At 38.1% G+C, this 27,299-nt stretch overlaps 1 protein-coding gene across 5 annotated transcripts in view; it reads left to right on the top strand.

The window, feature by feature from the left end:
* Positions 1–27,299, top strand: part of SLIT2 (slit guidance ligand 2) — a 376,497-nt gene that overhangs the window by 314,704 nt on the left and 34,494 nt on the right. For all 5 annotated transcript variants that reach the window (XM_042936808.1, XM_042936807.1, XM_042936805.1 and 2 more), the window contains 3 exons: positions 8,698–8,822; positions 8,962–9,059; positions 10,848–10,987. In XM_042936808.1, coding sequence (XP_042792742.1) covers positions 8,698–8,822; positions 8,962–9,059; positions 10,848–10,987 — 363 coding nt within the window. The remainder of the gene's footprint in view (positions 1–8,697; positions 8,823–8,961; positions 9,060–10,847; positions 10,988–27,299) is intronic.

Genomic DNA, 27,299 nt, shown 5'->3' with positions numbered 1-27,299 from the left:
TGTCAGCACAGAGCCTGACGTGGGGCTCCACCCCACAAACCGTGAGATCGTGACCTGAGCCGAAGTCGGACACTTAACCGATGCCCCGAGGAGCCATAATTTTTGATCACTGACTCTAGTGCTTGCCACTGAAGTTTACTTTATAATTTTCAATAAAAATATTCTCAAAACAAATGATCCATATAAATAAGATTGCCATTCTGCTGTTGAAACATACTTAGAAAATGAAAGTTTTGAACCACTTTCATGCGCTCTGCTAGAAATATTTATTCATAATAAGTGGATTGGTAAAAGACAAAGTATTCGAATCTATTCATTAAAATGATCCACTCTAAGAAATCTACGGAGTACTGAGTTTTGGAGCTAACATGCCTTGTGAGCTCGAAAGCAATGAAATGACACCTCTTTAAATATTTTGTAATTTGAGTTTTTAATATTTTCCCTTTTCCCATAGTTATATCAGTTTAATATGTTTTATTTCATTCATGAAAATCATGAAAATACATGCTCCTAATATTAAGATTTGTAAATAAGTAACTTCTTTTTTTATTATCGTTATTATTTTCTTAGAGAGAGAGACAGAGTGTGAGTAGGGGAGGGGCAGAGACAAAAGGAGACACAGAGTCCGAAGCAGGCTCCAGGCTCTGAGCCATCAGCATAGAGCCCAATGCGGGGCTCGAACTCACAAACTGTGAGATCATGACCTCACATGAGGCCCATGACTGAGCCGAAGTCAGTCGCTTAACTGACTGAGCCACCCAGTCCCCCCTAGATTTGTAAATAGTAATTTAAAATTACAACAGGAAAATGAATATCCTTTAATTGAAGACATGTTTATATAGCTATATTTAAATATATTTTAAAATGTTTTCTCTGCTAGGATAGGCTAGGCTATTATTTTAAGTAATAAATTCAGTTAATACAAATTTTATACTACATTTTTTAGAATATTTTCTTTATGGTATTATCTCATAGTTTCAGGTACAAGGGAAATAAATAAACTGGATGAAATAGATTATCAGAGAATATTTAATTAATACCCAGATTAGAACATTCTTGAGTGGGAAGCAGATGGTCATGACTTTTCTTTAAAACCCAGATGTCTAGTCTTCATCTTTTAAATATCAGTGACATTAGAATGATCCAAAAGTCTGCGGTAAAGTGGAAATTCTCTCCCTGTGGAATGCAGGATATTGTGAATTTCTAATATTCTGTTTCTTGTTCTTGGTTCAGAAATACTTAGCTATACAGACAGCTAAATTGTTCACTTTTAATTTGACAGACATTTATCAGACACTTAAATGTGCCAAAGAGTGAACAGTCTAATGGAAATGAATGATATATTCCTTTTTTCATTCACCATGCATTATATGAGTTCCTTTTATGCACCAGGCACAGTTCCAAGGTATTAAGAATATAGTCATGTCATAAACAGGACAGAGAAAAACCCTTGTCTTTATACAGTTTATATTCTACTGATAGGTACATTTAAATCTATAATTTCAAAACAATATGGAGGTTTGGCAATAAAAGTATATATTCAAGATGCTAATAACATATATCAAAATCAATCATAGGGGTGCATCGGTCGGTAGGCGTCCAACTTCAGCTCAGGTCATGATCTCGTGGTTCGTGGGTTCAAGCCCCACATCGGGCTCTGTGCTGACAGCTCGGAGCCTGGAGCCTGCTTTGGATTCTGTGTCTCCCTCTCTCTCTGCCCCTCCCTTGATCCGCTCTGTGTCTCTCTGTCTCTCAGTAATAAATAACCGTTAGTAAATAAATAAATAAATAACCCAAACTAGAAGTAAGGAAAAATTCACTAAATCAGTTTTGAAGTAATATTTAGAACTGGGTCAAATATTTTTTACATTTTCGAATTTAATACCACCAGCACATAGTTATAGCTTTGAAATAATCTTAGCTTTTGGGGGATTATGATTTGCACACTGGCCAAAGAAAATATTTTCAGGTTTGTACATAGGTATTTGCTTTTGGCAAATAACTTTAAAAAAAAAAAAAAAAGCAAGGATGATTTTTAATTACCCTTTGAAAACTTAAAACACTGGGAAACTTGTAACCGACATTTATTTAATAGGTGATGAGAACCAACGATTCATATTCTGTTCTTAAATATTGTATGTCCATATTCAATCTGATATGATCAAGTTCCATGAAATAATTATCATTCTTTTCCATTTAATTGTGGCTCAAGAAGATCATTTATTTGCCTGAGTTCACACGTGTATGTACCAAATGGCTAAGCCTAGTAATCCCAGAGGTATAATATGCAGCTTTTGTGTTTTTATTAAATCATTTATGGAACTCAAAATTAAAAGGTTTTAACCCCCTATCATCTGTTGACTATCCCCAACACTATAGTGAAAATGAAGAGATTCCAGCAATTTCCATCTTGCCAATTTCAATGGCTTCTTTTTTTAATCATCTTTATCTTTCATCTTAGAAATTGGTAGTCATTTCTTATTGTATATTCTCTTTGCCTCTTCATTCCTTTGCTGACATCTTTTTCTTATATTCTTTAGTGTTGACATACATGAGGTTCCCTCCCTACCCCTATTTAAATAATTGATTTCAATCCCACAGCTTCAAATATCAGCCATGATTTTTCTTAGGAACTTCAGATTCATATTCCCACTCACCTAGTGATTCCTCCCCTTATAGACTTGCAGAAACTTAAAACACATATTCCAAAACATGCATTTTCATTTCCCACATCCCCTTATAACTGCATTCTATAGTTGAGATACCCATGTGTCTGCTACTTAACTGTAAGATTTTCCAGAAGCTTCAGCATTTCACTTACCTTTGAACTCCCAAAACTTAGCTTACTGCCTGGCACAAATTAGATCCTCAATAAATATTCGATAAGTGAATGACCTAATGATGGAATGTTATTAAAAATAATGCTTAAGAGATGCAGCAGTGCAATAGCAAGTAGGGCTCAGAGTTTTGGGGTTTGAAATAAAACCTCCTTTTAGTTAATTATGCCAAACATCAAATATCTCCTACATTTTTCCTGAGTTGTCTGTGACGTACCTTTGACTTTATATAAGGGCAGTGCTAGAGGCTTCTCTTACTTGACTTACATTTCCAAGAGATGCCAGAATGAAGGCAGATTCTGAGATATAGTTAGAAATTTGTATCTGGAGCTTTTAGTAATAAATCAAAGTGAGGTGCAATTCTCAGTGGGTGGCAATATTGGTGTCAGGTGCATACGTAGTGATTTCAGTCAAGTAAGCAAGTCTGCCTGAAAGCTTTAATGGATTTGAGGTCCAGCAGTTTGTCTGTTAAAGATTAAAGTGACTGGCAAAGACAAATTGTTAACCAAACTTTTGGCTCAATTTCCCTTTGAATTATTAAGCTAAATGCACTTCCAATCCATATAGCTGATGCTAGAGGACTCTCTTAAGCCAAGGCTAACTCTTAAATCAACCTAGTTATCCTAGACTGACGTCTTTCATTTTGGTGACGTTAGGAAACTCTGTTTTCTTGAAGCTAGTTGTTGTGGGTTGTTTTTTTTTTTTTCCTCTTCTGTGGCGCACATTTTTTTTAAATTAATTAATTAATTTATTTATTTATTTATTTATTTTTTCAATATATGAAATTTATTGTCAAATTGGTTTCCATACAACACCCAGTGCTCATCCCAAAAGGTGCCCTCCTCAATACCCATCACCCACCCTCCCCTCCCTCCCACCCCCCATCAACCCTCAGTTTGTTCTCAGTTTTTAAGAGTCTCTTATGCTTTGTGTGGCACACATCTTAAGAGGACTAATGTGTTGGCAATAATTTAAAATTCTTTAGACCAGTTAACTTTGGGCAGGTGGAAAGATTGAAGATTGGTGAAGATATCAGCAAGCAAGCTGCAGTTCCTTGCCAAGCAGCAATGCAAGATAAAAAACTCTGCTTCTTAATATTAATGATGTTTCCAGCGCTTGTGTCAAATTTACAAATCGCAGTTGCAGTCTACTTAAACACATAAAATCATTAGCTCTGGGTATTGTTACCCAATGGATAATTATCTCTCAGCTCCCCCTGTCTTTTCCCCATGGTTTTGATAATAATAGTCCCTACACTTGGCCCAAATTTCAGCAGCCCCTGGCATCGGCAGAAGGCAGTCAGTGAACCTATAATGAATGAATAAATAGCAGGCTCTAGTTCTCCCTTGTCTATGCTAAAGTTGGAGTAAACAAGCAGACGAAGACTTCTATTCTCCTTCTAAGTGAACCACTCGTGTTCCTTTCAGCTACCTACCAACTCTCTTTGGAGGTCTAGGGAAGACTGTCAGAACTTCCTGTGGCTTATGTGCTTGCTCTCACTATGTTTTGTACTCAAAACTCATTACCATCTCATTTAATGCAACCCATTGAGATGACTGCCATTACCCTAACTCCACACACTTACTAACAAATCTAGATTAATAACTTAGCTTGATGGGCTTGAGATTTCTCTGTCCAAGATTACTTGCATTATGATAAGAGACTTGTCTAAATCCAATCCCGGGACATCGTCTTTCATCTGGGAATAATCAAGTGTGCAAAATTCTACATGTATTTGTTTGTTCCCAAAGAGTTATGCTCTTCTACAATTTTATTGTGACTTTAATTAGCATCTCTTTTTAGCTCTGATATCATCTCCTTGTTATAGAAACAGATTAAAGATGTCATTCCCCTTGAATAAGAGCTTTGCAGGAGGGATCTCAGAGAAAGTATCCTGGGTGGAAAATGATTCACAGATTGAAGGCAAAGAGAAAATAAAAGGCTTAGCAGAGGGGCAAAATATGACGGGGAGACAAATGAGAGAAGAGAGCTAGATATAAGAGATATAATTCTGAAGACTTAGAATATAGAAATGAGCAGATTTAGATAAACCAGGTGGATTTAAAAATCACATTATAGAAAGGATGCTTAGTTGGGTGGAATCATAATCTAAATAAGAAAATAAAATAAGTAATAAAGACAAAATAAATAAGAAAATTATATCATTTTTAAGATATTATTAAATTATTTGGAGGGAAGCCTGGGTGGCTCAGTCAGTTAAGCCTCTGACTTCGGCTCAGTCATGATCTCATGGTTTGTGAGTTTGAGCCCCACATCAGCCTCTGTGCTGACAGCTCAGGGCCTGGAGCCTGCTTTGGGTTCTGTGTCTCCTCTCTCTATTCCTCACCCACTCATGCTCTCTCTGTCTCTCTGTCTCTCAAAAATAAATAAACATTAAACAAATTTAAAAGAACAAAATAATAAAATGAAAGTAAATAAACATTTAAAAAATTTTAAGAAACTATTTGGAATAGATACAACTCACAGTCTTTTGAATTACCCTTCACCAAACTCAGGAACTAGGAATAAGAAATTATCTTTGAAGAATTGACTTTTAAAGAGGGGTTTGAGGGGCACCTGGCTGGCTCAGACAGTTAAGTGTCCAGACTTCGGCTCAGGTCATGATCTCACGGTTTGTGAGTTCAAGGCCCACATCGGCCCATTTCAGATCCTCGGTCCCCCTCTCTCTCTGCCCCTCCCCCATTTGTGCACTCTCTCTCTCTCTCTCAAAAGTAAATAAAAACATTAAAACAAACTTTTTTAAAAAGAGGGGTTTGAAAAAACAGAAGCAGATAGAGTGGTAGCTGTAGTCGTCAACTTTACTGACCAGAAGGAGTTAGAACCCAGTATTTTAGAGCTATAATCCTAATTATGATGCCACCAAAACAGTTTACATGTTTAAAAAATACATCAAGAGCAACCTGTGCACATGAGAAATGTCATTTCGATTCCTTTAGTTTTAGCTAAACTGAATATATGCAAGGGGGCAATGATCCCATTTGGTATACCCATAAGAAATTCCAGGTAATGAAAATAGTTGAGCAGGAGAGGAAACTACATTTGGTCCTGGAAAAAAAAAAAGTGGAGAAATTGGTCCTTATTGATTAATAGATTTGGTATAGTTCACTGGCTATTTATTAAATGCATCTTGGCTCTGTGCTAAACCGGACAGGGATGACTCCAGTTTGGCAATGTGGTTCTCTGCATACTCTATTACATTCTTCAAAATGTATTTAATTTTTTTTGAAACAACCTCTGGCTTCTCATCTAAATACTCAAACATGATTTTTGAAAAATGTCACATTCCACAGAATAAACACAGAGACTGCCAACCCTGAACTCCTCTATTCAAACCGCAGGCTTACAAGGTTGGAAGCATTAAATAGACCAAGAGACAGTTTTCCTCAAGGTCTTGGGAAGTGGCCAGATGAGCGTTTACAGTCCTCGTATTTGCTGATGCTCTGTTTTGCTGGTGCACATTCTTACTATTTCCCCCTATGCCTTTTTTTCCAAGTTAGATTCTTCTTTCTTCTAACCTAGCTAAGGGACCCACTACTTCCTTTTCTATTGCTGATTCCAAACCTGATACAGTTAGCCAACACAAGGCTGTTTGGGGCTGGGGGGGGGGGGGGTTGGGGGGGGTGGTTATTATCTTAATTTAACGTATTGCCTTAACTAACTGCCACCTTTGATTCCTCCATTGTGCTGAAGAGCTAAATTTATTTGATAAACAAGTTGGAACGGGGGTGAGAAATTAAATGTCTCAGAGCATCACTTCGATATTCATCCCAGCAATTTCCCAGCTGTGATTTGCTATAAAGACTGCATTAGTTACTCTGGTTATGAAGAGAAAGCAAAGAGATTGCTGGCAAGGCCTCCCTAGTGTCAGAGGAGTCGCTAGGAGTAAATACCACCCCCCTCCATTAATAAAGTCATCCCCAGAACTGTTGTCCATTCTCTGATGGTCAGAAAAGAAACAGGAATCTCTTTGTAGAATTTTTTCAGGGTTTTTGTTAATAGAAACACTGACCAATACAGAATACTATCCTCTTTAGGATTTTGCTCCTACACCATTTTATGAGTATGTACCGGTATTTTCCAGGATAAGGCAATACATAGATATGAAGAGGTGGTTTTTTTTTTTAAGTTTACTTATTTATTTTGAGACAGAGAGAGAGAGAGAGAGAGAGAGAACATGCACGAGCTGGGGAGGGACAGAGAGAGAGGGAGAGAGAGAGAATCCCAAGCAGACTCCACACTGTCAACACAGGGCCCGACAGGGGCTGGAACACACGAACCTTGAGATCATGACCTGAGCCAAAATCAAGAGTCAGACGCTTAACTGACTAAGCCATCCAGGCACCCCTGAAGAGTTTTTAAGCCGACTATGATAATTCACGTTTTCTTTATGTTTCTGTCAGTAGACCAACAAATCACAAACATAAACTGTGATCTGCAGAAAAAGTCTGACAAAAGATAGTTTATGTGAGCAGAAACCATAGAATTTTCAGCTGGAGGTACCTTAGAAGGTTAGATCAGTGATGGTGGGAAGAGGGGCATGCTGTACAGCCCACTCAGATGACTTTGCTGGAAATAACGTGTGATGAAATGTGCAGCTGGAATCATTGCTGCTTGTCCCAGCGAGGATAAAGAAATACAGAGAGATGGCGATGACAGAAACATGATTCATTATTATATTATAAAATATTTGCATTTTACATGTATGAATAGGTCACTCTTCTATTGTCCTCCTCCGTTGCCAAAAGCGTTTTTGAGCGCTCAAAAATATGGCAAAACGTAGCATCAGTGGATCATAATTTTATTGAAGACAGTACAGTTTCCACGTTGTTAGCCATTTATGGAATGAATATGTGCAACCAAAGAAAAATGGTTGCACGTGAATCTGCATTTAATCTAAACCTTTCACGGAACAGGAGATTTTTAAAATGTGTTTCCCAAAAAGTGAGATTGCAAGAGAAGATGATTTCAATGGTGTTTTCTTCTTGGAGAGGAAGATACAGACATCTCACCCACCACATGCCTGTGCTAATGTGATAGCATACTGAACCAAGAGGATATGAGGGAAGAGATAATGGAAATTATATTTTTGGTTTATTTCCATATGCATAAAGGTGGCACTGTTTTCTCTCTCCTGTGTGAAAATAACACTACTGAACTAATGCTATCAGGGCAGGTGCATACTTTTGTATTTTTTAAAGTTTATTTTATTTATTTATTTTGAGAGCGAGAGTAAAGAAGGGGCAGAGAGAGAGGGAGAGAGAGAGAGAATCATGAAATCATGACCCGAGGCAAAATCAAGAGTCCGATGCTTAACCAACTGAGCCACCCAGGCGCCCCTATTGTGTTTTTAATTGCACTGATGTATTTATATGTATTCATTAAACCTTCACACATATCCCCCAACATACAGACACACACACTCATACACACACACACAGTCCTCTTTGGGATTGATGGTATGCATTTCCATGAGAACTGACTGAAGTTAAGTGCAGGCAATGGTCATGGAATGCATCCACATAGACTAGTTAACCTCTGAGGGGATCGACCCCGTGACACTTGCATCACTAACATCAGATCCTTACCACCTAAGATCACAACCCATAGTCCCACTCTGAAGTTGGACGATCTCACCACAGCTCTCAATGAGATGGTCTCCTGTTGCATTCTTGAACATTATATGATGATGCAGATTTCTGTTTTATTCACGGAAGAGAAATACATATAGATATGTGACCAATATTTTTTGTACAAAATCTACTGTTATATTAAGGCATGTAAATAAGTGAACTAAAAATAACAAGGTATCAGTTTCTTATGTTTTTAAATTAATTTTCAGGTCCCGTGGATGTCAATATTCTAGCTAAATGTAATCCCTGCTTATCAAATCCGTGTAAAAATGATGGCACCTGTAACAATGACCCAGTTGACTTTTATCGCTGCACATGTCCGTATGGTTTCAAGGTAAGTAGAAACTTTTAAGGGAGACATCATCTGAAAACATAGCTTTCTTCGGTGGGTCCTCGTCATTCTATTGTGTTTTCTCTATGTACTGAGATCTGCTTTGTTTACACTTGACTTTACTTGGCCATTCCTTCTCCAGGGGCAGGACTGTGATGTTCCTATTCATGCATGCATCAGTAACCCATGTAAACATGGAGGAACTTGCCAGTTAAAGGAAGGAGAAAAAGATGGATTCTGGTAGGTCACTGGACTCTAATATTCTGTCTGAAGCATTGGAACAAGAATAACTAAGCAAACATTCATTTTCCTTTTCAAATCAAAGGGTGTTATTCCTAAAAGAATGCCAGAAATGTGTTCACCAGAACAATATGCATTCGTCCTTCTCAGAGATATTGTAATATGAAAAACAAACGTTACAGTATTCCCAACTCGGGATGCTATAAAATCAAGAATTTTTAAACATATGCACATGCATGCGTTATGATTCATATAGTCAGATTAGGTCAAGACAGAGTAGTAGCTCTATTATGCTAATTAATAGCCAATAGTCTCCTACTTCAAGATGCATATTCATCTGTTTTGTGTATTGCTTTCACAGACAGTGTGTAATGATAAGACGTAGGTCCCACTGGAACAGAAAATTAATGATTCATTTCCAGGCCACAAAATGAGTAGACAAACATGCTGTGAACATTTTTAATCTGGAGTTATTTAATCATACAGTACAATTACTTCAGATGTACTTCATGAATTATGAAATAGAGTTCTTATAATGACAGTAATAATTTCACATAAGAATGTTAATCTACTACATAGCTTGTTAGAAATATCACTTTTTACAGTAAGTATTCTTCATTTCTGCATTCTCTTATGAAATGGTCTCTTTTTTCAGTAAGACTTTACTCAAAGATTATCCTGATACCTATTGAAAATAAATGTACAATATTTTATGTCATTGAAAAATACTGTATTTGTTGAGACTTAAAGAGAACATTTACATTTTATAATGACAAGGAAGATGTAATTTTATTTTCAGATTTTTTTTTTTTTTTTTTTTTTTTTTTTTTGCTTTGAGATATGGAAGACATTACTGCTAGGATATAAAGTGTTGTAATTTTTTTTCTTTATTTTATTTAATGTCTATTTACCTTTGAGAGAGAGAAAGAGAGAGAGCATGAGCGGTGCAGGGGCAGAGAGAGAGGGAGACACAAAATTCAAAGCAGCCTCTAGGCTCTGAGCTGTCAGCACAGAGCCCTACATGGGGCTCTAATTCATGGACCTCAGGCTCATGACCTGAGCTGAGTGGGACATTTAACCAACTAAGCCACCCAGGCGCCAGAAAGTGGTGTAATTTTTAAAGTCAGAACCGGGGCTTCTGGGTGGCTTAGTGTGTTAAGTATCTGACTTCGGCTCAGGTCATGATCTCATGGTTCATAGGTTTGAGCCCCGCATTGCGCTCGTTGCTGACAGCTCAGAGTCTGGAGCCTGCTTCAGGTTCTGTGCTAGCTGTTTCTCTGTCCCTCCCCTGCTCATGCTCTCTCCCCCTCTCTCTCTCTCAAAACTAAATAAACATTAAAAAAAATTTAATGTCAGACCCAGTTGCTCCTCATTAATGAGCAGAGAAGCATGAATCATTTTATTAGAGCACAACTTGAGATCAATGTATCTAGGGCTGTAAACCTTGCTTGTGTTTTAGACCTGCAAATACATTGGATATATTGACTTATAGGACTATGGGGCTATTTGCCATCTTGCAGCCGGCAAAGCTTCTCTTTTTTCAAATTGTTTCTGATTTGGGGGATACTACTTTAAACTCATGCCTACTACATGTCTTTTAAAAGTACTTTAAAGTTTAATTTCTTAACAGTTAAAATGTCTGTAATGGATGAGGATGTTTAGCTTTTTTCAGTATTTAGACTATATAGTTCTAAATGCACCAAGGACGTGCTTTTTTGTTGTTTTATTTTCGTTTTTGTTTGTTTTTTTTTTTTTTTTTTTTTTGGTCTTTTCTCCCCTGGTGTTCAGGTGTATTTGTGCTGATGGATTTGAAGGAGAAAATTGTGAAGTCAATGTTGATGACTGTGAAGATAACGATTGTGAAAATAACTCTACATGCGTCGATGGAATTAACAACTACACGTGCCTTTGCCCACCTGAGTACACAGGTAAGGAGAAGTGAAAATGCTGTGCCATCAGTAGTGTACCTGTTTGAAAGCATCAGTGGCCCTGTGTCGTATGCATATAGTAAGCATTGTATTATTCCATAACCGGTAGGTGTTTTGAAAATTAGATGTAATGTGAATAACAGACAAAATGGTTTGGATCAACCAAATAAAAGATGCAGCAAGTTCAAACCACAGACATCTACATACAGTCATGCTACCCAGCAAAAGTTACCATTCTGAAGCTTTTATTCCCACAACTGTAAAGCATTTTCACGTAAAGCACCTCTCCTATGCAAACCAACCCACCAATACATATGGAAAAGAGGCCACTTTTTCACAGTCAAAACACAATTAAGCATTTGAGATTACTTGTGTCCCTAGGTGTTTCTTCACTAGTGAGTGTTTTCCTCTAGTAACTCCTGTCCTTCAAAATAAAACAGAATCAGGAAGATATTGAGCACATTGGATAATCTCATGATTATCGCCTTTTTCCTGATGTTTCGTATCTTAAGGTGATAAATTTCATAACTCTGTCTGAACTGATAAACTTCCCTGCACAAACCAATTTGCTATAAAGGCAACGTCAAGTTTCGGCTAACCCTGTTATGTCAATATATCTGTTTTGATGGATTTTTGTGGCTATGAATAAGAAGTGAAATAGTTGCTATCTCGTTTCCTTAATAAACCACTTAGTTTTAAAGTTGATGGAGAAAAGAGAATGTTACACATTCGATTTACAAGGAAAGATGGGGAAGTAGATTCTGTGACTCTGTTCAAAGTTACCATTTTCATTTTGATGGGCATTTTTCATTAACTATGTATTTCCATATGATTCAATACATAGTTAAGAATATCAGAGGATAAGATAACTGGGTAGATGACTGAGGTTAACATCTCTAAACATGAAAAGATGAGAGCACATCTGTATGATTCACTTTCCCAGAGACTTGTCAGGGTAGCCTTGAAATGTAAGCTTTATGGAATACTCAAACTTTGCATTTCAATAAGTACTTTTCCTGATGGGAAAATGCTAGATAAAATACAAGCATTCTATTTTGACATCCCAGATTTGTTTGAGTGCCTTTGAACCTGCCTTTTCCATATTTGTTTGTTTTGGGTTTTTTTTTTTCACACCAGTGAAGCATCTGATGTCATATAGTGTAATATACTAAGTTTCCAGTAGGAATTTGAACATGTTGTATCATAATTGTTCTATTACATATATGCAGCCTTGGACCCCTTAGTGACTAGTTTGAATTCTTTGATATTTCACATTAATAAAGGATAGCAAATATATTCAACAAGTACCCATTCTAAAATGGTTGGGAAGTGTAGGTGCTACATAGCTTTGACATTCACACTAATATTACTTGTGTCACACCTCAGAGAGTTGCCAATGGCCTGCATGCACAGACAGATCCTGGGGCCCTTGGAGCTACCCTGAGAATTTGAGTTTTCTTGGCTGAGCTAACTTAGACTTGAACAAGAAGCCCGATGTTTGCACTAAAATCTGTTACCTAGTACCTTCTTAGGAGAGAGAAGTTCTGTTTTCCTCTCATTGTTCTAATCATTGTCTTAAGGGCTTAATTTTGGAAGCCTCTTGAAACTAACCTCCACTTGACCAGGCTAAACTGGACCTAAGCATTTCAAGCACATTTGGATTAGCCAGTGTGCTCCTGAGCACAGAGACCAAGGATTTATCTATATGCCCTGATGAAAACTGAGGCTTGAAAGCACTTTGTATTCAGGTTCTTAGATGCCTTTTTTATGATACTTTACAGAAGGTGGCAAACTCTTCTCAGTTGGTTTGGAGAGGGGTCCACCGGCTTTGGCTTTAGATTTGCTGTATCTTATTTCTCACCCATTTCTTTTGAGTCTTCACCTTACCTTCTCTCCCAAGCTTCCTTCCTGTACCTTCTCCTCTTGATCACGTTTTCTCCATCCTAAGTGATCCAGTTCACTGCAACTTCCTCTAGAAGTGTTATGAAGCCTCATTTTCCCCGTGTCAGATCTCTTTTTATGAAACACATCAAAAAACCCCAAAGTTTAGCAAAACCACTTTTTAGCCAAAATGTGACATCTATAAAGGCCATCATGTGGGAACCTGCCATGACTGTCCAGAATCACAGTTCTCAGCAAGAACTGAGACTCTTAGATGTTTTTAGTCATAGCTATTGCAAATACTGGTTTGCCTTAATTTGGGCAAAGAATTAACAAAAATACTGAACTCAGTAGAAAGCTCACAGTGTACAAAACATGGAGATATTACCACTGTCACTGGGCTGGGTCTTGGGGACAACAAGGAGTTTGACAGTTGGCATTAGAGCAGATATCTAAACTGGGCACATACTCACCCATTAGCTGTAGTATTTTGGTCCACATGTGAAGTGAGCTCATTTACAAAATATCAAGCAACCATCTGCAGATTTTGAAATGAGTGGCACATAAGTGGCCTTTAATTATAGGAAGTATAAATTGGACTCTAGAGTTTCATATCACACTTCATCCAAGCCTGCAGTTAGGGAGGATTTTTTTTTTTTTTTTAATAATGTGGCTATATTGTTTCAGATTTAAGTTTGGAATCTGATTAATGAGTATGAGACCTGGGAAGAGAAACCGTGCTGTGCTCAGGGAATATAATCATGTTGTCATTGTTTAAAAATCACTCAAGTCAGAAGTTGCTTTTCTGTTTGGAGATGTTTTACTCTGTACCCCCAGAGGCAAACAATGAGAAAGTGAACTGGTTAGTAGGAACAAATAAAACTTCATGGGAAAAGGTTGTAAATTATTATGGTGAAAGGCTTTACCTTTAGCACCTGTGTCAAGACTCAGAAATGGACATCACGTTGCTAACGGAGGAAATTCAAAGACCCGAAAGCAGTCTGACAGAGAACTTACTGTGTGATGGGTAGGCTGTACGATAGAATGAACTGCCATTGGGAAATTAAATTTATTTAAGCCCTTGTGACCAAAACACCACAGTAAATAGTGATTGATTTATTAGAGGAGAAAACTCTCCGTTCTTTCCTGCTGCAGGGATTGACAACATAATTTTTAAGGGTCGATATTGTTTTTTATTATCTAATCTTGCAATACTTTCCCCACCTGGGTTACCAAAACTATTCTTTTCTACCTAACTCAAGCCATCCTCTGTCCTTCTAGTTGCATAATATGACTGTTGCTTGCTAGTATTTTTCAGAGGATTAATTTTTGGAAATTTTAATTCACTGTGATTTTAAATTAAATTTTAAGGATTTTAAATTTAAATGCTAAGGATTCAGGAAGTAGGACTCTGGAATAATTAAATAATTTAAAAATTCAGTCTGGGGTGTTAATTTCAGCTTGCAAAATTGTTTTTGTTTTTAATCATTATTATATCCTTCCTAAAAAGAGTGCATATCTTGGAGGTATATTTTTATGGAATTCCTCAAGTTATAAATTAGAAAGTATATTAGCTCAAAACCTAGAAAAATGAAAATTGTGTATATAGCATCCCTGCAAAGCTGAAAAACTTGACACTTATTCTCAAGCTCTGGTATGAACTTGGTTGTTTGAATCGAAAAATATGTTTTCGCATGTTTCCTAAGAGTCAGAACCCTGGATCAGCTACGTCAAGACTATGCTTCCTCACACTATTCTCATGGGACCATATACAAAGATGACACAAAGTTGGTCTCAGTATAAACCATGGTATTACTTAATGGGATGACATCAGTTCAGGAAATGAAAGCTTCCATACAAATTGGGCATGTAAGGACTTAGAAAGTATTTTGTGGAAAATATTCAGACCATTTTAGCTTTTCCATTTTGTGCCATTATTTCTTCATTTTCCGAACCTCCGATGCCCACACACAAACCATGAAGTGCACGTCTTAAAAAGTAAACCTGCTGGTTGTTAAATGAACTCGTTGAGATGCAGACCTCTCGCTGCCTGGGATGGCATTTACCTTTTGCCTCATTTACTCCATGTTTGTGCGTGTGGCCCTGCCGTAGGTAAGAAATCTGAGCCTTGCTTTACTTTGCTCTCACCCTTGGCTTCTCTGTTAATGCCACACATTGGCTTCGTGTGCTCTGCTGTTGTATTGCAATGTAAAAAGTCTTTTGTCTCTTCTGTCTTTGTCGCTGCCAGCTGCTAATCTGAATGAGGTGGAAAAAGGTTAGTTGCCTTTTAAGTCTACTATGATTTTCATTTTAGTTTCCCTTTTTTCTTTTAAAGCTACACAGATGTTATTGTGTGTACACGGTAAAAAGACTGTTGACAAAATCTGAAACCAGTATCTCAAATCAGTCATTCAGATCCTTGCCATACACATAGCTATGCCAAACACTGTAAAAAGGGCATCTGAAGTGCACTTCACCAATTTCCAGAAGGCTCTGAAAGAAATTCTCTGGGAAGAAGGGGTGGCTAAAAAGAAAGATGAATGTTTTCTACTTCCTACTTGTCTGTATGCTTTTACTCTTTAAAGATACCACAAACATGAATTACTTTTACAATGAAAAGCATAGGTCATTCAGTACAGAGATAGGGTGTAGATATAAAAATTTTTTAATAGTGGAAATTTTCCCATGACATTAAACTAACACCTTTAGTAATTTGAAACGTAAAATACTGGAAGATGTTTGTATTTATTAAAATATTTTATGAAATAAATATTACAAAGCCCAAGAGGTTGATTTTGAGAGTCACATTGTCAAACACAGTATAAAATGTCATAACTACTAGGCAGTATTTTTATTTATTTTTTTTTTTAATTTTTTTTTAGCGTTTATTTATTTTTGAGACAAAGAGAGACAAAGCATGAACGGGGGAGGGTCAGAGAGAGGGAGACACAGAATCTGAAACAGGCTCCAGGCTCTGAGCTGTCAGCACAGAGCCCGACGCGGGGCTCGAACTCACGGACCGTGAGATCATGACCTGGGCCGAAGTCGGCCGCTTAACCAACTGAGCCACCCAGGCGCCCCTACTAGGCAGTATTTTTAAAGTGTAAAAAGACCTATATCTAATCATAGACATCAATATGGTCCAAATAGATCCCCCAAAACATCAGGGCACAGGAAAGGAAGTCCTAGAGTAATTAGGGTGATAGGCATTTCTGGAGAATTATCATGAAATCTTCGTGAAATTTTAGCTTGAAGATTCAGAATTATTACTAATAACATTGGATTTTTACTCATTTAGCTGATTGGACGTTTTCAAGTGTCATGTGTAGGCACAGTGTCCTAAAAGCACAATATGTGCTTGTCTTGACATTTCTGATTATATGTGAAACATTTGCAGTAGGATGATAGGGCTAACATAGAATGCATTATATAGCAGCTCTCTTTGTCTCTGCTTGCTAAGGACTCCATTGTTTTTTCTGTTGCATTATTCAGGTGATATGCTGTGTTTGGTCACTTACTCTTACTACGTACAGAGTTAAGTTGAAAAACATGAAAAAAAAATGGCTTCATATTTTAGAATGTTAAAATATAGCCTGTGCAGCTCTCTGAAGATTAACGAATCCAATAACATCCTTGATCAGATGTCATCTTTTCTTTTTAAAAGTACTAAAGTAATTGGTGGTCTGGGGCAGGGATGTTTAATGTTTGCTTCTATCTCAGAGTAATAATAGCAATTGTTCTGTTATAGGAATATACCATAAATAGTTATATATACTCTCAGGAACAAGGTTGGCAGTGTGATAGTATTTTAAATCACCATGTGGTTTCCTATGTTGACTAAATTTCATGCTTATGTTTATAAAAGATGCCTTCTCTTTCCAAGAATCTCCTGCTGAGTGAATTTGCTTTGAAAAGCACTCAAACTTTGCTCTATTTTTTAACCCAAAACTTCACAAGAAATTAAATTTCAACTTCTTTATAGCAGACAGCAACTTTCTTAAATAAAAAGAAGCTCCATAATTAGGTGACATATTGTTAATTGAAAAGAACGCTGTAGATGTGAACAATAAAAATTTAAGCAATAACTTGTATAAAAGATGAGAAAACACTTACCCGAGGATGCACACCTTATAAGTAGGGATCTGAATGCAAACCAATGTCTAACTGACCCCAAGGCATGTACTGGGATTTGGGGTGGGGAGGCTTCCACTGGAATCAATTCCTTCGTATCTGCTGCTGTCTTCCAGGCCTGGAACTATTTCCCATCACTCAGTGGCTCTGCCTAATTGTTTGTGATAAACAAGCTTTTCTTCTGCTGTCTCTTCAGTTCTCTGTACATAAGTGTCTTTCATGTGCATTTGAAAAGAATAAAGCTGTAGCCACAAAATTCAAATGAAGGCAAACAATCTATTTTATCTACAAGTTAAAAAAAAAAAAAAGACAGTGCCTAATCAATGCCTACAAAACTATTTCCCCTGATTTTTAGGCTACCTCCTTCCATATAAGGCAGGTGGGGTACTGATGAATTTTTGTAGCTAAGGAGAAAAGTTCAGATTTCTTATCCTTATAGTTAATATTATCAACTCTGGGATCTCTGGCAGTCTTTTTTTTTTTTTTTTTTTTTTTTTTCTGGGAAACAAGGATAATGACGTCTGTCCCACCTCACATCCATGCCTGAGAATAACATGGAAGAATGTATGGAACAACACCTTACAGTGTTAAATATCTATACTCCAGAAACCTCAGGGGCTGCCATTCCTAATGGCATTAAGAATCCTTAAGGGAATTTTGATAAAGAAATTCCTACCTAAAGTAGATTATATGCATAATATATTCTTCCCATATTTTTCAGTACTTTCTTTCTTTTTTTTTTTTTTCAACTCTTTCTCTATATACATTACATGATTTGGTTAGTTTCTGCATTACAAAATTTACATGTTCTTTACATACCTCTATATTTTCTGATCTCCACAATTTGTGTATTACTTTATTTTTTATTTTTATTTATTTATTTTTTAATATAATTTATTGTTTGGGGGTAGACTCCTGTGATTCATCGCTTACATACAACACCCAGTGCTCATCCCAACAAGTGCCCTCCTCAATGTTTATAGCACCTCTTTCAACAATAGCCAAATTATGGAAAGAGCCCAAATGTCCACCAACTGATGAATGGATAAAGTACTATCTTCAAATTATTATTTTGTAATTCTGTTTTCCATGCACATTTCAAATGGAAAGACTTCAGAAATAAGTCTCTGGTTCTCTTTACCCACTTGACTTGAAGTATAAGGAAATAATGAATGCTGAAGAGCTCTTGGATTTGACTGGGTTTTTTTTCTTTTTTTTTTTAGGTTTTGTTATATTTTTTAAATTTTTATGAACCTTAATAATAGTGATTGCCTGTTATTAATTCTGCCTCAAGATGTTTAAGGTCTTTGTTTCAAGATCAATATAGTTGCAATCACGCTTGCAGTCTGTTTTTTGTTTGTTGGGTGGTTTTTGGTTGTTTTGTTTTTGTTTTTTGGTTCTCTTATTTCATCTTATTTTAGTTTTAATTTTTTTCTTTCACTATTTTTTTTAATATAATTTATTGTCAAGTTGACTAACATACAGTGTGTACAGTGTGCTCTTGGTTTGGGGGCTCAATTCCCATTATTCTGCAGTCTGTTTTAATAGAGAGAATACTCTGCAGCCTAACAAGATTGTGTGGTTTGCTTTCATCTTCCTACCTTTCAACACCAGGTCCTACTTGCTCTTTAGTTAGTAGGCAAGGCTCACTGAGCCCAAAACAACAGTTTAACTTAACCAAGCTTTATTCAATCTAGTTTGGATTTATTTATCTTGAATATAAGTGTTAAATATTTCTAAGGTTTCAGTAGTTGTTGGGATTGGCCACATTATTTGACACCAGTGTTCTAAAGAGGAAGTCCTGAAAAATACCTCCTTTTCTGTTTATTTTCAGGGGAGGTAAATTTTTCATTTTAAAAACTCAAAAGATGTTTAAAAATACCTTATGCTGGACACTGTGCTAAGCATCAAACGTGACTTTTTTAAATGCATAAAACATCTACTAGGCAAACTCTTTGGCTTTGATTCTGTACTTCAAGTTCAAATTGGGTCAGTTATTTCACCAGTACAAAGCCATCATCTCTCATATCCCAAGAAAGTGGACAGCATAATATGGTTCCTTTACTAGTTGATAAGTGAAGATAATCTTTTTCTGAATGAAGACTAATCAAACTTTCTGGCAAACAAAACATGATGGAGCAACCCCTTTCGTATTATTTGGAACAAAAGCGAGAACAGAAGATGATTTTCCTTGTTTGAAATATCTTATCCAAATGTATAGAGTATTTTCCTGAGCCTTCCTACTTTGAAGTATGATTCACTTTATCTCATGATGTTACTTTGTGGCAATGTATACCTTCTGCCCATGGTCCATTTTGCATACCTTTTGCACTCAAAGGACATTTATCAGTGACTATTGGATCTTCAAGAATTCACAAGCCCTCAATATCTTTTCATTATATTTCTGTACAAACCAGTGGATTTAATTAAGTTTAGAGAAGTGGGAATGATCTGAGTACTTTATTCATCATATTTTAGAGGTCAATGGACTTTCTAATTGATAGGACAGATTTCAGTATAGTGAGCACAAATAAGAAAGCATCATATTATTAAAAAGGATCCTCAGGAAGAGTTGGCTCTTTGAAAAAAATTAGAAGAAATAACAGCACACTCTTAGTGATGAATACAGTCAATTATTACCATCACCATTGATAAGGACACTGAATATTCAGATCAGAGACTGGGCATCTGTTCGTGTTAATATGCTCTGGTGCCTGGGATTATAACCTTGAGCAGAAGATGTAACAAAGAGAGCTGGACTGGTTCTGCAAAAGAGGAGAAAATAGAAATGTTTTTCCTGCAGGTGTAGTTCAATTAACAGGTCCTGGGATGACTCCCAGAATCCCATCAACTGTGTCCACCCTCTTCTCAGTTTATCCATCTCCTTGCTACACTGAAAGATCTGTAAGAGGAGAGAGAATGTGTTTTTTTTTTAAATAGGAATAAAGAACAAATGGGAAATATACAAATTTTTATAGGAATTGGATGGAATTTTAAAATTTTGGTAATGAGAAACATTCAGATCCTTTTATCTTCCCTTTCTCAAACATGTCACTTAAGTACTGACACTCACACTCCTACCATTCCTGAGTTCATCCTGTCTGTTTCCAATTGGAACCGTCATTATTTGGCAGATGAGATTATACAGATACCAGAGAGTCCACCAGGCTGTGCATCCAGTCCCGCCTGCAAAAGCAATCCCTCAGGCTGGGATCTCAGAACACAAATCTGCTACTGATTTTCCTTATTCTCTGTTCTGCCTTAGGTTGTTCTTCATATCTCTGGGTCTCCTTCATTAATGTGTTTAAAGGTTTTTGTTGTTGTGTTTTGTTTGTTGTTTTTTTTTTCCCTTGCGGCACTTGGGTGGTTCAGTTGGTTGAGCGTCAGACTTCGGCTCAGGTCATGATCTCACAGTTCGTGGGTTTGAGCCCCGCATCAGGCTCTGTGCTGACAGCTCAGAGCCTGGAGCCTGTTTCAGATTCTGTTTCTGCCTCTCCCTCTCTGCCCCTCCCCCATTCTCACTCTGTCTCTGTGTGTCTCTCTCTCTTTCAAAAATAAACATTAAAAAAAAATTAAAGTTTTTTTTTCCCTTGAAAAGCAATCAAATAAGTGCCATCTTTCACATTTTTCGGCAGCCATCGAGCATCTAGTTTGTGCCAGGCAACTTGCAGGTTACCGTTTTGGATACCTTCCCTTGCTGCACCAGTTCAAATAAGATAAAATGGTTACCAATCATTCAGGATTTTCCGGAGCCAAGCAAGAACTCAAAATGCAAATATTTGAACAATGATGCGCTTGACCCCCCAAAACTCTGTGTCCTGGGGATTCTATAAGGAATTCAACTAGATTTCCTCCCCTGTCACAAGTATATGTGAGAGTGTCATAACAGATTAAGTTTAACACCAGAATTCTGGTTCAGTTATTCAGATTGCTGTCATAAGTTCCTTTGCTATTATTGTCAATATTGATGATCCTTTTGCATTTAAAAAAAAAAAAACTCGTTTGGTAAGAATTTATAAATAGGAACAAGAACAGCCTGCAGTTGCAGCCCCAGAACCCTCCTCTCCCCCTTCATACACCCAGGATTCCCAGAACGGACTCTGAGATTGTTTTTTCTGTCTCACAGAAAAAAGAAACTAAATCTGATTATGTTAGCAAAAAACTAGCAACGGTTCAGTGTTCCAGCAATGCTGTGTACCCATATCTAAAACTGTTTTTCTTGTAGACATCCTCAACCTGCATTTATAACCTATAATTTAACTTTTGAAAATAGAAATGAGATACTTAATAATTCAAATGTACTTTTTCCTATTGCTTTATTGGTATAAAACGGAAATGTTTTTTGAAGTTTATTTATTTATTTTGAGAAAGAGAGAGTGCGAGCAGGGGAAGGGTAGAGAGAGAGGGAGAATTTCAAGCAGGCTCCATGCTGCCAGTGCATAGCCTGACCCTGGGCCCAAACCCACAAAACTGAGATCATGACCTGAGCTGAAATCAAGAGTCAGATGCTCAACCAACTGAGCCATCCAGGTGCCCCTAAAACAGATGAATAGTTTGGGGGCACCTGGGTGGCTCAGTTGGTTGCGTGTCTGACTTCTGCTCAGGTCATGATCTCATAGTTCGTGAGTTCAAGCCCTGCGTCAGGCTCTGTGCTGGCAGCTAGGAACCTGGAGCCTGCTTCAGATTCTCTGCCCATTTCTCTGTCCCCATTTCTCTGCCCCTTCCCTGCTCATGCTCTGTCTCTCTCTGTCTCTAAAAGATGAATAAACGTTAAAAAAACAATTTTTTTTTAATTTCTTTTTTTTAACATTTATTTATTTTTGAGACAGAGAGAGACAGAGCATGAACGGGGGAGGCACAGAGAGAGAGGGAGACACAGAATCGGAAGCAGGCTCCAGGCTCTGAGCCATCAGCCCAGAGCCCGACACGGGGCTCGAACTCACGGACCGCGAGATCGTGACCTGAGCTGAAGTCGGAGGCTCAACCGACTGAGCCACCCAGGCGCCCCAAAAAAACAATTTTTTTTAAACAGATTAATATTTTAAGTAGAGTGAGTTGAAGTTGAAAAATTTCAGAAATCCTAATCCAGGGACCAAATAACCAACCTTGTTTCTGCTCAGCAGTCCTTGAGGTCTGAACAAGCCTAGGTGACACCTGCTGCTACCCAGATTTCTTGGCAGGCAGACGTCAACTAATTGTACCCCCTACCCCTCCCACCCCGATAACTCTTCAAAAATGTCTTCTTAGTTTACTTTACCAAGACGAAAAATCCCATCAGGGGTACTAATGAATTGGGGACTGTGTAGTAAAGTTTTTAATCCAGTTTCTAAGCCAGGATGCTGTCCATATTTTTTAAGTCATTTTTTTGAAAAAATATCTATTTTTGAGAGAGAATGCACAAGCAGGGAAGGGGCAGAGAGGGAGGGAGAGAAACAATCAGGCTCTCCACAGAGCCTGACATAGGGTTTGATCCCACCAACCAGAACCATGAGATCATGACCTGAGCCAAAATCAAGAGTCAGATGTGTAACCAAATGAGCCACCCAGGTGCCCCCAGTATGCTGTCCATATTTTAGTCACTAAATGAAACCCAAGGAATACTGGAAAATTAGGAGTCTTTTTTTCTTCTGTAATTTTTCCAGACTGTAACTTCTCCAGAGTAAGGACTTTATCATGCATTATCATGCATGTCCTTGAATCATTTTGTGGTTCTATCTCAAAATATTTCTTCTCAACATTTTATTATGAAAATTATTAAACTAAAGCAGCTTTGTATTTTGGTCAAATAAGAAATTCTCACACCAGGGTACATGTAAACTAATCCAATTATTAGTAGTTGATTTCCTTTTACACTATTCTTATTAGTTTCAGGAAACATTAATGTTAACTCCCACGAAATATATAGTATCTTCATTATTCATTGATTTGCCAAAGAATCACTGTGGATAAAATTTTTCAACAATGTCCTGAGTTAAACCAGTATTTTTTAAGAAAAGGCATATTTAAGAAATTTGAACGTGTGGGGGAAATGTAAATTATGATTAGTGACAAGATTCAACACAGGCATCCTCCACTTATCATGAGCTTTGATGTCTTTGACATAATTTAATAAAAACATTGATTATTATTTTTAAGTAATAATAATATAGATACTTGGTAGTTATTATTAGTTGTTGCTTTCATTCAAAGTTCAAGCCCATCTCCCAATTCGTTGTAAAGTTGATGAAATAAGACATTGGACTCACTTTTCTCCCTCTCTACAAACACAGTAGTTTGGGATTCCCTTGGCCCTTGTCACCTTTGATACCCTAAAAGGAGGAGAATCTTCATTACCATCTGGGCAGCCTTCCCTGTTAGCGAGACCCTAACTGTTAACACCAGTTCCCCTTGGAGAGAGGCCCAAGGAACTGGTCCAAATTCACCCAGACACAGTGCTTTGCAGGGAGACTTCCAGCCCCGCAGCAAGTGTGGAGCCCACCTACTCTGCTGTGCTCTGCTGGACCTTGACTCTTTTGCAGTGCAGAGGTCATGGTCATGGGTTCCTCCCTCTCCTTGTGCATCACTTATTCCAGAATCTGTTAGAGAATCTCAGAGACCTAAAAGAAAATTTTAGGACAAGGAGAGGACAGCCACATGAAATGAAATAGGAATGCAAAAAGATAGGGGTCAAAAATAAAAAATGAAATATGGCATAAATTGAAAGTTTTATCCCCACTATAATTCTCTAATGATTTAGCATTTACCACCTATATTGGTTTGCTGTTACTGCTGTAACAAAGTACCACATAGTGGGTGGCTTAAACAACAGAAATTTAGTGACTCATGGTTCTGGAGGCTAAAAATCTGAAATTAAGGTGTCTGCAGGGTTGGTTCCTTTTGACCGTTCTGAGGGAACAATCCATGTGGGCCTTTCTCCTTGGCCTGTGGGGTCATCTTCTCCCTGTGTCTCTTCAATCTTTCCTCTATGCCATATGTTTCTTTCTTATAAGAACATCAGCCATAATGGATTGGGGCCCACCCTAATGATTTCATTTTAATTTCATTATCTCTGCAAAGATCCTATCTCTAAATAAGATCGCATTCTGAGCTACCGGAGTATTCCAACATATCTTTTTTAGGAGACAGAGAGAGGGGACCCAAATTAACCCATAACACCACATCACTATATTTTAAACTCCTGATTTTGCCCCAGAAAACCTGGTCATTTCAAGTGTTCTCTATGTCACTGAGAAGTACTTCCAAATATATACATACCGGAAACCTAGAAGTCTGAGATGACTCCCTCTCTCTCCCCTATTCACATCCAATCCATCACAAATTCTCATAAATTCTGCTTCCCAAACATCTCTCCAGGCCGTCCATCTCATCTACTGCCACCTAAGTGCAAGTTGAATCATCCGTCATGTCCATTTTTATCTGCCCTTTTGTGGTCCATCCTTCACTGGAACCAGAATGTTCTTTTTAAAGCGCAGGTATCATCTGGCCATCCTCCAACTTAAAAAGCCTTCAGTGGTACCCGCTGCACGTTCTACCACATGGCCCCTGCCGGCCTCTGTGACCTCTTCTGGTGCCTTGTTTTCCCAGATTCACTCCCACTCTTTCAGAGCTGAGATTTTCCATGAATACAGCCTCCTACACAGAGCCTCTCCCCTGCTCTTCACTCTCCCCTCCCAGTGTAAATTCTTTAAAAGCACTTCCCACATGGTCAGTCCCCCTCCTAAAGCACCATGACATCTTCCACTTGGCCTTTATCACACCAGCAATCTTATAACTACTTTGAAATTATTGACTAACATCTCTCTCCTCTTCCTCTCGTGTATAATCTCCATGAGAATAGGAATATAATTTTGTTGCTATTATAATAGTTCACCCTTTTACTCCTAGCATTAGCACAGGCATTTCTTTTTTATTTTTTTTTAATGTTGAATTTTGAGAGAGAGAGAGACAGAGACAGAGACAGTGCAACCAGGAGAGGGCAGAGAGAGGGAGACACAGAATCCAAAGTAGGCTCCAGGCTCTGAGCTGTCTTCACAGAGCCAACGCGGGGCTCAAACTCACGAACCATGAGATCACCACCTGAGCTGAAGCCGGATGCTTAACCGACTGAGCCACCCAGGTGCCCCTTAACACCGGTCTCTATACAAAGATGCCAGAAGTATAAATGAAGATAAAAGGAAGGGCCCCTGGTGTTCAAGAAGGAAGGAACATTAAAATCAGCTACATTCATAGATCTAAAATGAAGCAGGGGGCAAGGCTGACTGCAGGTACCCTTTCCCATAACAACCATCAAAGTGCATTGAGATTTCTGCCTCATTTCAATAAGATCACGAAATCACAACCTCAGAGGGCTCAGAGCACATACTGACACTTTGTTTTCACCACTGAATGCAATATGTTTTGAGCAGCTAACTTGCTACCTGCATTATCCATCTTTGTAGAAGCATTTTCCTTTGTGTGTGTGTGTGAGATTGTTTTAGAGCCACAGTTGACCTTGCACAATTTCAATTCCAGAAGATCATTTTACCAATGAAGAATTGGGGCCCAGAACAATAAAATAGTTCACTTTCCTGCAGCCAGACCACTGTCTTATACTGAGTAAGTTGTGGAAGGCCATTCCAAGCAATAACTCAGCGACCCAAATTTCATCTCACCCATTAAGAATACTTACTCCCCGGTATCTCTTTATGCTGGCTCACTGCTCACTCCAAACAGAGCATCAATTCTGATGATCTTGCTTCTAGTGTTCCACTACAAGGTGACCATAACATTTATCATTCAAATGAAGTCATCGGTGTGAGTGCATGGGGACACTATTGGTAATTACCTTGAGACAACGGGTATCAACCAGGACTGTCCTAAGTAAGCCCGGATATGTGGTCACATTACCACTACATCAAATTCTTCAGAAAAACCACATGTACAGGTGTTCAGTAAGTAGTGATTATATTTCCTCCTCGAGAGTGGGCTTTGAGGGGAGTGGGCATCACTCCTGCCTTGATCCCTTGCAGCTCATACTAGTAGAGCTGTAGAACCTGGCCATTTGCAACCCCACTCTCCCCCACACGGACCTGATAGACACAATCAGGAAGAAGCAATCCAAGAACTAGATGTCATCTTCTTACGAAAAAGACACCTGTTTACGAGATACAGTATTTTTTTAAATTTTTTTTTAATGTTTATTTATTTTTGACAGAGAGAGAGAGAGAAAGACAGAGCATGAGCAGGGGAGGGGCAGAGAGAGAGGGAGACACAGAATCCAAAGCAAGCTCCAGGCACTGAGCTGTCAGCACAGAGTCCGATGCGGGGCTTGAACCCACAGACTGCGAGATCATGACCTGAGCTGAAGTCAGACACTCAACCTACTGAGCCACCCAGGCACCCCTTAGATACAGTGTTTTTTTATTCACAAGTTATAGCACTTCATTCACTAACCTCTGTTTCTCTGAAGAAATAATGATAGGTTTCCTGGATGACCATTCTCCACTTCTTCTCCAAAACGTAGATATCACATGGACACACACACACACACACACACACACACACACACACACACATATCCCTTTTTAAATTCTCTCTCTCTCAGGGCACCTGGGTGGCTCAATAGATAAAGCGTCTGACTTTGGCTCAGGTCATGATCTTGTGGTTTGTGAGTTCAAGCCCCGCATCAGGCTCTGTACTGACAGCTCAAAGCCTAGAGCCTGTTTCGGATTCTGTGTCTCCCTCTCTCTCTGCTCCTTCCCTGCTCACGCTGTCCCTCTCTCTCTCTCTCTCTTGCTCTCGCTCTCTCTCAAGAATAAACATTAAAAACATTTTTTAATTCTCTTTCTCTCTCACACACACACAAAGTCTAAAATTGCAAGCATAAGGCAATTTAATTTACTCATCTGATTAGAAGTGAAATCATAAATGCCAGGCAACCATTGTTCCACGCTATTGATTTGTCACTTGGGACTTTTAAGGGTACATACCTGAAAGCAAATAAAAAATTGGATTTCCTAGGATTTAGCAGAGTGGATTGGAGCCAAATTATGGAGTCAATGTTTGTCTAGACCCCTGTATCTTGAGGGGTTCATGGGTACTGAGATTTAACCAGTATGCAACTACATTGCCCTTAACCACCCCAGTGAGCTGACATATCTTTCCTACTTCCATGTTAAAAACATAAAGACCCGCTTACAGGATAACAGATTATAACATTAACTATGTGTAGTACAATAAAGAATGTTTCCACCTTTCCTTATCACCTCATATTTTATCATCTCAGGAGGAAAGGTAGCCATTGATGATATTATATCAGGCA

Source organism: Panthera leo, chromosome B1 (genome assembly GCF_018350215.1).
Source record: "Panthera leo isolate Ple1 chromosome B1, P.leo_Ple1_pat1.1, whole genome shotgun sequence".
NCBI classification, from domain to species: domain Eukaryota; kingdom Metazoa; phylum Chordata; class Mammalia; order Carnivora; family Felidae; genus Panthera; species Panthera leo.
This window is presented reverse-complemented; position numbering and strand designations above follow the sequence as displayed.